Genomic DNA, 10,114 nt, shown 5'->3' with positions numbered 1-10,114 from the left:
ATGGAGTCCCTAGGGCCCTCGAGCTCCGGAGGTTACGACAATTACGTGTACGTTGAGCACAGCGATGCCGAAATGAGCGATGAGTTCTGCCGAGCAACAGACTCGACGGGTGATGCTGAACAGCACGAAAACTACGCCAATGCATCAGTTCAAGACCTAGATCAGCAATGGCTGGAGCATGAAGCCCATCAGAACGGTCCGTACGCTGACCATTTCGGCTACTCGCAATCCTCGCCGTCGGGGTACAGCCTACGATCCGGAGGTGGTCCAGCATACACTACTGATGGCCAGTGTGCTCACCAGACCCAAGAATTCGACCCCGGTCAGCCTTTCGACCCCTGCCAAGGGCCTGTCATGTACGCTGGAGACGGCAGCGCGGACCTGTATCCTCAGTACGCTGCGCCGGCAGGACACGACGACCGAGGGCTAGGAGTCACGCAACCACTTTACAACTTCCCCGACCTCAGACAGCCCTGTCTCACTTACAACCCTTACACCGAAGACAACAACACGATGCCTGCTCGACGAAATCCAGTCGTAAGATATCCGGTAGGCTCGCGAACCGCAGAGTGCCCTCAGGGAGCCCGGCAAAAGAATCTGGAACAGCACGTCAATCAGTTGATAGATGTGCTCAACACACCTGGCGTCCAAGGTACGACCAGCCGGGCACACGTTCCGGGCTCGATGTCACTTGACAACGAGTGGGGAGAGTCCAGCGTGGATACTTTACGCCCTTCTAGTACTCGATCTCGTGGTCTATCAGCGCACCCAAGATGTGCCACTAGCACAGATAGCTATAACTGGCAGGGACAAGGGCAGGCATCCTTCGTGCCGCCTACATATCTGGCACCCAGACAGCAAGGAGCTCAAGGACTTTCCGTTCCCAGCCGACCCGCAATTTACGGTACTTCCCGTCAAGTGTGAGTATGTGCTACCGTTACTGTCGATAGGTGCTAATCGAAGTAGATCGAACCATAACGACAGCTATCTCCATGTCCCGATGTCCGAAACATCAAGCTCCATACCGACCTCTCCAGGGAGTTCCGCGCCGTCGGATCCGCTTCACTGCCCCTACTGCTCGGTAACGTTTACAGGAACCTACCGGCAGGGCAATTACGGGCGGCACAGGAGACAAAAGCATGGCGAAGCGAGACAATGGGTCTGTGAGGCCAGCCATTGCAACCGCGCCTTCCAGAGGTCCGATGCCAGGCTCAAGCATTACCGACGTCAGCATCCAGAACTCCTCCCGGGCGGCTCTTAGTTCGGAGACATCAGACTCGCGAAGCGGGCGCCGTCTTTACTGGTGTCTGCGATTCAGGTGAACACGCTCGCCATTGCCAACAGCTTCGTTTACGTGTCTAGACCCTGCCGTATCTCCGGTTGGGCTTCCTGTCTACGTTGCGCGGCGCTCGCTTTCACGTACACGTCTGGGCCGTCTCTTCCCTTTTTCAACGTTCTCGTTCTTGATATAGCCTTTCCACTTCTGTTGTCTCTGGAAGCATTTCACGCTTATACCCCAGCATGGAGCGGCCGTGGGAAACCACGTATCCTTTCGCCAACCGCTTCCCAAAAATAATCCTTAACGTCTCTTTTGTCATTCAAGTTTTCTTTTCTAATACACACGGGCTTCCTGTATTTCAATTTCGACCGAGAGATGTGTTTAGGGTAATGGGGTGTGATGGTATGATGCGGGTATGATGCGGGTACGATGGTCGGATCATGTATGCAACGGTCGAGACGGCGGTATTGTATCGAGTGTGCCGGCTGTTCGATTTTTTTCTAGGCGTTTGGAGTCTAGATACGTCCTGAATGGGTTATGATTGTACGAATAGATGGGCGTTACGGCGATCGAAGTGGAATAGAAGGCTGGGTATGGACGGTCAAGAAAGGTCGATTGTTGTCGCTTCGCTGCAGACATCCCGACGTCGGTATAGCGGTTGACCAGGCATAATGAACACCTTATCTACGATGGCTTCGTGTCGACACGTTTGGTGATGATGTTGACGGCGCATACGAGCGACGAAGGAAGAGACGTGAAGTGGGAATATCTGCAGTTCTGTACTTGGGAACGATCTAGTCCGGGGAAACCACGATACTTCCCCGTCACGCGCTAACGCTGACTAGTGACGGTCCAGGGGAAGCACCGATCGGACGCCTTCGAGCTGGGTCTGCTACACCATCAGTATCGTTAGCTGCATGTCGTGTTCAGCCAATATGTGCTTCTTCTTCTTCTCTCCTCCACGAGCGGTATCGCGCGCCTCAACGTTCCGCCTGCCCACCTGGGCACTCAACCAGCAACCAGCGATCCATGGACGCGGTACCTACGCAAAGAGAGAAGTGTTGTCACTGGCCAAGACAAAGGGCTTGCGATTGTGTGAGCTCTGTTCATGCGTCGTGTCTCAGAGTGTGAAGGGTACGAAACTCAAAGGAGATTGATGCCTGATGTAGGAGCGACCGCCGCTGGTAGCTTGGCGAGACCATTTACGAATTCCAACGACAACGTTCAAAATAATTGAACTCAGTTCGCAAACCCAGTAGTACAGACCCTGTCTAAGAGACGAATAGGACACGTTATCCGCTGCAAGACAAAGTACCCGATGCACGATGTTACAGCTGTGCAATCAAGTCTGCGTCAATACGACCTCAGCATTACATTTGATGGCCTTGACCTATCACTTTATGTACTGATTGGGTAGCTGCAGATATCCTGGACAAGATAGTAGCCACAATGGACCCTCTCTTTGATCAAGATGTGCAAGGACTGACCGCTCATACAGTCGGGCATGGATGTCAAGTCTGTACCTAGGCGAAGTCCAAGTCCGCCCAACGTGTGTAACATGGACTGTAAGCCTACCAAATGCTCTCTTCGATGTTCTTCGAAGCAATTGCCCACCTATCAAGTCGAAATCCTTCCAAACTTGCAGGCTGGACGAAGTGTGTTGAGTATGTATGGCCAGGAATCGCCCAATGGGGTCCTACTTGAACAGCGCACACCCTGAATATGCGTGCACGTATTGCGCCTGCTCTCAGAGGCGGACGTATCAAGCCTGATAGTCCGCCAAATAATTCATCGAGGCAAACTTCTCAGCTGTCGGCCAAAGCGATACGGATTCTCTTGCTGTGGCGATGACACGCCACACGTCACACTCCACTCACCATTTCCATCAATGGTCAGTTAATGGAGATAGTAGATGTTGCCCAGCAACTTCGACCAATTACATCCGACGATCCCGTTGTAGTTGTAGATTCCTCGACGATGGTTGAGGTCAGTGGCATGTTCGTGGTGCCAAGAAATGATCAGGAGCCGCGGGCTTGCTCAACCCACTCCTGTCTTATTACCATCCACGCGACGATGCCGGCACTGCAGCAAAGCTCAGCCAACGACGCGCTCCTGCCGTTGGATCCTCAAATCTAATTTTCAAGAGAGACACGGGCTTTATCGAGTTGGCCTTCTGTGTATGCAACGCCATATCGCGACCCCCGCGGCTGTACTTATCACATGGACACATTGAGAGCCAAAGGTGCGCATACGACAATTGTACAACATACTAATAAGCTACCTGGCAGTTTCTATCTACGATGCCGAGATAATGCCACATCACGATACCTCGAAGCCCTCAATGTCGCCCTTCGCATCGTATTCGCGGATCATCTGCTCGTACATGGCCATCCCTCCTCCATGAAGCACCCTCCGCATCGCCTGCCGCCGATGCTCGGGGTCGCCACCAGCCATGCGCATCGTGGCGCCTTCATGATTGAAGTAGCCCGGCGTACAGGCTAGCACGACAGAGTACCACAGCGCCCGCCTCTCAACGTCGTCCGTCCACGCATCCTCTGCCTGCTTAGTTGGTTCGATGACCATCTGAGTAGGATCCGAAGCCTTTCGCGCAGCCTCCTTCAATATACTGGCGATATGTGTGGACTCGAGGTCGAAGACCGCGGTGAGGTTGGGCGAGCCTGGCCCACCACCGAGACCAGGATACAGCAAATTGGGGAAGCCGTTTGTAGCGATACCGTGTATCGTCGCAAAGTCGGCAGAGCCATATTTGTCTTTTAGACGGCGGCCGTTACGGCCTACAATGGGTATGCCGAAGAGTTCGGCAGGGGCTGCGTTCGCACCAGTCGCCAGCAGGAATCCTGTGGCAAGAATGAGCACGTCCAGCTCATACTCGACTCCATTGGCGACGAGGCCTCGTGATGTGCACCGCTCCACGCCTTTACCATCTGTGTCTACAAGCGTGACGTTGGGCTGGTTGAACGCGGCAAAGTACCCATCCTGGAAGGTTGGTCGTTTGCACCACATGGGATACCACGGCTGTAGCCGCTCTGCCGTGGCTTCGTCCTTCGTGACGCTGTTTCGTACATGCTCTCGTGCCTGTTCTGCCAGTGGCACATCCATCTCGTAGAGCGAGCGAGCATGCTCTTCTACATTCTGAGGCGTGACGAAGCGTGGCCCTCCAATGAAGCCAGCGAATCCGCGCGCATACTGCGTCCAGCCATCGGCGACAAGGTCTGGGTGATCCTCTGAATGCTTCTCGCCATCGAAGAAGGTGTCGAAGTTGAGCCGGCGAGCGCGTTGCCAGCCAGGTCCCGTTGCCACGTTTTGTGCCCATGTGCTCTCGTCCGTGGTCTGTTGGCGGCGGGGCACGCAGTACGATGGTGTGCGCTGGAAGGCATACGTGTGGCCGGCCCATTTCGCTACCTGTGGTATCACCTGTACCGCCGTCGCACCCGTGCCAATTACGCCCACGCGCTTGCCTTGTAGTTTCGAAAGCGTAGGTTCGGTCGGCGAGCCACCGGTGCAGCTAAAGTCCCAGCGCGCGGTGTGGAAGACGGGAATGTTGGCGCGCAGCTCATCGAACCCTTCGAGTTTTGGCATTCTGGGCTCCGTGAATATAGTGCTGGCTGGAACGACGAACTGCGTCAGGATAGTCATCTCCTCGCCATTGCCGTGCTCCTTACGCATGCGGACGATCCAGCGCCGCTTCGTGTCGTCCCATGTCGCGCCGAGCACCCGTGTTGAGAACTGCCCACGCAGTCCAAAGTGCGATGCCACACGTTCGCAGTGTTGACGGATCTCATCGCCTGACGCGTACTTGTGTTTGGGCTTGTAGCCTGTTTCCTCGAGGAAAGGCATGTAGATGTAGCTCTCCACATCGCATTGTAATCCTGGGTATCGGTTCCAGTACCACGTCCCACCAAAGCCACCCGCGACGTCTACCAGGTATATGCCCTTTGCCGAAAAGCCCGCTTCGACCAATCGTCCTGCAGCTAGCAGACCCGCGTGGCCGGCACCGATGATGAGGAACTGGATGTTGTCGCCATCCTTGAGTGGACCCGCGTCGTGTTGCTGCCCTTTGTCAACCCATGGGTCATCTGCGAGAGGCGCTTCTGCTTCGCTGTGTAGAGTCGTGTACTGCTGGAAACCATCGGCTCGCAGTCGCTTGTCCCGTTCCTGCGCGTATCGGGCTTGGAGGTTGGCAACGTCGGGTACAGCCATTGGTGGTTACTTTGCGTTCCCTCTACAAATGGAAGTCATGCACAAGAAGTCTGGAGTAGGAATGAACGCTTTGCATCAAAGTACACAGTTTTATGTCAATCGCCAAGTCAAGTGTTTTATTGCACCGGTGCGCTGCGGTTCTCACGCGCTGCTACTTCTTCTCCCGTAGCCGCTCCTTCACCCGAGCCGGCTCGAGCCGATGAAGTATGAAGGGAAAGTAATCTTGCCATGATATCGTGTTCAGGTGGTGTCGGGCCCCGACTTTACGAAAATTATCCGAGTTTCGAGTTGGTGTGGGGACGTGGGTTGCATCGACGGTGGATTTTGACGCTATACCCAGGTAGTCCTGTTTGGGGACGAGCCCTCCTCCACGCAATGCCCCACGAAGCTGACCACCCCAATCGTGTCATGGAACCTGATGACGATCTAGATGCCTTTACAGAACCCTGCAGCCTTTGCCTCACGAAGGATCAACATCTTCGGAAGCAAGAAAGTGGCTAGCGTTCGGCCCCAGACAGGAGAATCTCCTCAGGAAAGCCTCCTTACATCCGGATCCATACGTCACGGCGTGTAGGGGCGCTCCGAGGACGAGTAAGAGTTTAGATGCCAGCTCAATCAGCGTCCGCTTCACAGGTAGGTGAAGCGAATCGTGCAGCAGAGATACGAAGTGTCTTTGGCTACTCTCTGTGCTCCATACCTCCACGATAAATGTACCGATAGACCCGCAAACTCTCCGATAAGCCTTGCAAAACGAGTTGGGTAGGTGGTGTATGGAAAACGCGGCCAATATGATTGGGCAGCACAAGTCAGAGAGCCTGACAGCGTGCAAAAACTCTACAGCTTAAGAACTGCTTTGCTGTCGAGGTGGTGAAACTTCTAGAGGCCACTCGTTCTGAGTCTTGTCTTCTGCATTACTTTCTTTCGAGACCTGCGCATCGTAGTTGAGCTACAAGCAACATGTCGACCCAGCAAACGCAAACTCAGACCCTCGTGGAGACCGCACCTCCCAGACTGACGGTCATCGGGTCACGATCCAAAGATGTCCCACGAAAGGCTTCCTTACGCCCATACCTCGAGCTCACGCGGTTCACCAAGCCCGCTGGACTGTTGGGCGCCGCCTTCCCCTACTTCATCGGCTTCCTCTACTCGGTCAACTTACACAACCCAACAGCCCTCGGCCCAGCCGATTGGGCCAAGCTGAGCGGCATCTTCATGCTCGATGTCCTGATCCTCCGTAGCTTCGGCTGCGCCTGGAACGACACAGTCGACCAAGACCTTGACCGGCAAGTCGAGCGCTGCAAGAAGAGGCCGCTCGCCCGCGGTGCCATCACCACGCCAGAAGCGCTCGCCACAACCCTTTTCCTCGTCGCATCGCGCCATGTCCTGATCAACGCTACCTTACCCGCCCGCGCGAGTGAACACGCCGTTTGGATCACCTTCCTCGCCCTCGTCTACCCCTTCATGAAGCGCTTCAGCAACTTCCCACAACTCTGCCTGGGCGGTGGTGTGGGCTGGGCCGTCTACTTGGTCGATGCCGCTGTCGTTGATGGACCATACCCAGCAAGCTCGGCAAACAAGCTCAATGTTGAGGATCGCAGCAAGGCTCTCCTCGCCATGTGGGCCTGCCAGTCCCTTTTCAACATCACCTACGATACTGTCTACGCTTTCCAGGACATCAGAGATGACCTGAACGCAGGGGTGGGATCGCTGGCTATAGCCGTGCGCCACTACCCCAAGGTGTTCCTGCTGTCCATCGCGAGCGCGATGGCTGCCTTCTTGTGGGCAACCGTGACCTGTGGTGGTCTGATGCGCGGTCCGTTCATGGCTAGCGCCGCTGTGTCTTCCTTTGCTGCCTTTTTCATGTTGGCTCGGCTCGACGTCTGGAACCCAGCCAGGTGTAAGGACTTTTTCGTCTACAGCCAGTGGTGGGTCAGTGGGGTCTTGGTGACTGGTCTGATCGGCGAGCTGGTGATGGCGAGGATGTGAGTATGCGACGGCTAGCTGCTTGCAGCTCCCGCAATGCGTTCAACACCCACATGAAGAAGTGCTCTCGAAACAGAGACTTCGCGAACATAACGAACTTACGAATCTGGTATTCGATGACATGAAGGATTTCTGGTCAGAATGTGGAAAGGATGAAATTTCATAACAGGATATGTGCTTTTAAGTGATCGATAGCTTCTGCATATAGAGAAGAATGTACTTTGATCCAAACGATCGAATTCAAGGGCTCAACAACTTCCATTGAATAGCGTATGTTAAGTGATGCGACTTATGGACCAAGCAGCAAGATGCTGTCTATTACCGCCGTCCCTAGATACGCATCGCTCCAAGGTACACAACCGCAGTCAGTCACAGAGCGTGACGAATGGTCATTGTTGTTGATCGGGGAGGCCGCTGTGGGCGCTGAGAGCTGTATGGAGACGGAACAGAGTTAGCGCCTTGGCGTCGGAACGCGCGCCACGGGCCGTCAACGTGGCTGGCGTCTGGCAGGAACGTGGGAAGTACCCATCACTCCTTCCCAGCGCGACGGGCGTGACACGCGCGATCAAGGATGTACTCGAGAATGACGACACCTCCCACTATAGGATAGCGCCGTTCGGACCGCAAACATGCGTCACCCAACGCATACCCTGGCCAGCAACAAGGCCCTCGATCGGACCGCGTCGGACGCGACGAACCATTCGGCGGAATAGTAGTTACGGTGTGAGGATTGAGACAAATGATCATGACGCACTCGTTGGAACTCATCACACTGGGCATTAGGAGAAGGGACGCGATCAACGATGCTTGAAGAACCTCTTGGTTTGAGCAACCACGTATGGGCGCCACAGTCTCTATCTAAAGCTCTGGAATCGGCACAGGTCCAGCGGGCGGCTTACCGCCAGGCAACCAACCTTGGTGCACCGTCCTGACACCCCAACTTGCCGGGTAATCGATCTTTGTGTGGAAGAGACCGTAGTTCTGGAAGAGAAGCAAGTCTTGCTCTTCCTCTGGTCCGACCCAGATATGCTCAGGCTTGATCATCCGCCCTTGGAAGCTGTCCAAGAACTTCCTCACCTCGCCCAAGTCGTCGATGACCTTTGGCGTGTCGTTCGGGCCCTTGCGAATGAATAACCGGCGGGCGAGGTTGTGCTGGCACTGGAACGACTTCTTGCCAGTGACGGGGTTGACCCATACCAGCGGGAGCTACAACGGTGTTAGCACCAGATCCCTTGAGTCTGTTGTAAAAGTGGACATACCTTCTTCTGCCACTCCTTGCTTCCCTCCTCGTGGGCCTCCACCTCCTCGTCTGGCAACTCCCTGCCCTCGCTCGCTACTCCCAGACCATTTGGCGCACCGCGGCAGCCCTTGATCTTCTCGTACGGCCAGTACATGTACTCCACCCAGCTGTGGTCGACCATCTGCTTCTCCTCGTCGCTCAGCGACTCATACAGCTGCTCGACGTCTACAAACGCCGTGCGTCCTGGCTTGACTTCCATGCTCTGACCCGAGCCGTCGGCCCATTCCACCGTCTGTGTCGCCTTGCCTTCTGTAGGGAACTTGATGGGTCGGAGCATGGTGAAGGTCGGGGGATCGTATTTCCAGTAGGTGCCGTCCACGTGCCACCAATGGAAGCGAGTCTTTCCCGCCTCGAAGTCTTCGTCCGCAAGCGGCTTGCAGTAGTATTGGTTGAAGTTGGTAGCGCCCATGTTTAGGCCTGGCTTGCCGTAGCGCGGGTCGTCTTGGGGGCCTTTGCCGATGAAGACAAAGGCGCCCGCGTCAGGGACTTCGACATAGTTGATCGCGGCCTGAGCATTCATCAGCGCTCCGTCGTACTTTGCAGTGGCGGAAGTTCTGTCGCTGGACTTACCACTATACCATCCTTGGGGTAGAACGCGCGAGCGAAGGTGGTGTTGTCTATCTTACAAGAGTCCGGGTCGAGCTTCTGGAGCAGCTCCCAGCCACGCTTCGGTTCCAGGTCATGTTGGCCTTTGATGATGAGAAGCTTGTGCTCCCAGGTGGCTTTCTGCAGCTGTGCTACCGTCTCGTCCGTGAACTTGTTCAGGTCGAGACCAGTGACGACGGCTCCAAACTAAGAGGAATAATATGAGCGACTGAAAGCAAGAAGAGTGCTCATGCATGGATTTAACTCGTACCTTGCAAGTCTTTCCCGAAGGATGGACCAATGGCTCAATCTTGAAGTGGCTTGACATGGTGGTAATGGCGAACGATGGGTCCTCGGGTGTATGAGATGAGTATTGCGCGCACGATATCGCGACTGCAGTTGTACAATGACCAAAAGTATGGGGCGCTTGTTAGCTTACATACAAGCTGCATGTCACTGTGCAAAGCCCCATGTCTAGATCGCAAGAGTGTCGCGATTCGCGGACCAATTTGGCAAGTCGGAATCCGGGGTAAACCAAAATCCACCGAATATCGCAGCTCGTGCGTTGCGGTGGTTTGAGTAACGTCTTTTTACCCTCACGCCGTCGCCACGGGTTGAGATGGAATACGAGCTAACGTGCCGATGATCGAAATCGCAAGCAAGTATTGTTTATGGCCACTGCCCAGATGGCGTTTGCCGGCGTGCAGTTTCGGAAAGGCGTTCCGGCTATCGGAACAAGTTTGGGG

At 55.1% G+C, this 10,114-nt stretch overlaps 4 protein-coding genes across 4 annotated transcripts; 2 read left to right on the top strand and 2 right to left on the bottom strand.

Moving 5' to 3' along the window:
* J4E78_005180 (uncharacterized protein) lies at nucleotides 1–1,167 on the top strand (the record flags this gene model as incomplete). The annotated part of the gene is made up of 3 exons (XM_049365802.1): nucleotides 1–652; nucleotides 741–904; nucleotides 985–1,167. The coding sequence occupies 3 exons, from the start codon at nucleotides 1–3 to the stop codon at nucleotides 1,165–1,167; spliced, it is 999 nt and encodes a 332-aa protein (XP_049222517.1).
* Nucleotides 1,168–3,598: 2,431 nt separating this feature from the next.
* On the bottom strand, nucleotides 3,599–5,500 carry J4E78_005179 (uncharacterized protein; the record flags this gene model as incomplete). Its single annotated transcript, XM_049365801.1, has 1 exon — nucleotides 3,599–5,500. The coding sequence occupies one exon, from the start codon at nucleotides 5,498–5,500 to the stop codon at nucleotides 3,599–3,601; it is 1,902 nt and encodes a 633-aa protein (XP_049222516.1).
* Nucleotides 5,501–6,457: 957 nt separating this feature from the next.
* J4E78_005178 (uncharacterized protein) lies at nucleotides 6,458–7,486 on the top strand (the record flags this gene model as incomplete). The annotated part of the gene is made up of 1 exon (XM_049365800.1): nucleotides 6,458–7,486. The coding sequence occupies one exon, from the start codon at nucleotides 6,458–6,460 to the stop codon at nucleotides 7,484–7,486; it is 1,029 nt and encodes a 342-aa protein (XP_049222515.1).
* An 855-nt stretch (nucleotides 7,487–8,341) lies between these two features.
* Nucleotides 8,342–9,820, bottom strand: J4E78_005177 (uncharacterized protein; the record flags this gene model as incomplete). Its single annotated transcript, XM_049365799.1, has 5 exons — nucleotides 8,342–8,689; nucleotides 8,743–9,291; nucleotides 9,354–9,575; nucleotides 9,640–9,720; nucleotides 9,812–9,820. The coding sequence occupies 5 exons, from the start codon at nucleotides 9,818–9,820 to the stop codon at nucleotides 8,342–8,344; spliced, it is 1,209 nt and encodes a 402-aa protein (XP_049222514.1).
* Nucleotides 9,821–10,114: the final 294 nt, after the last annotated feature.

Source organism: Alternaria triticimaculans (assembly GCF_023758025.1).
Source record: "Alternaria triticimaculans strain BMP 0046 chromosome Unknown scaffold_6, whole genome shotgun sequence".
NCBI lineage: Eukaryota > Fungi > Ascomycota > Dothideomycetes > Pleosporales > Pleosporaceae > Alternaria > Alternaria triticimaculans.
Note: the sequence above shows the minus strand (reverse complement) of the source record. Positions and strands in the feature narration are given on the sequence as shown.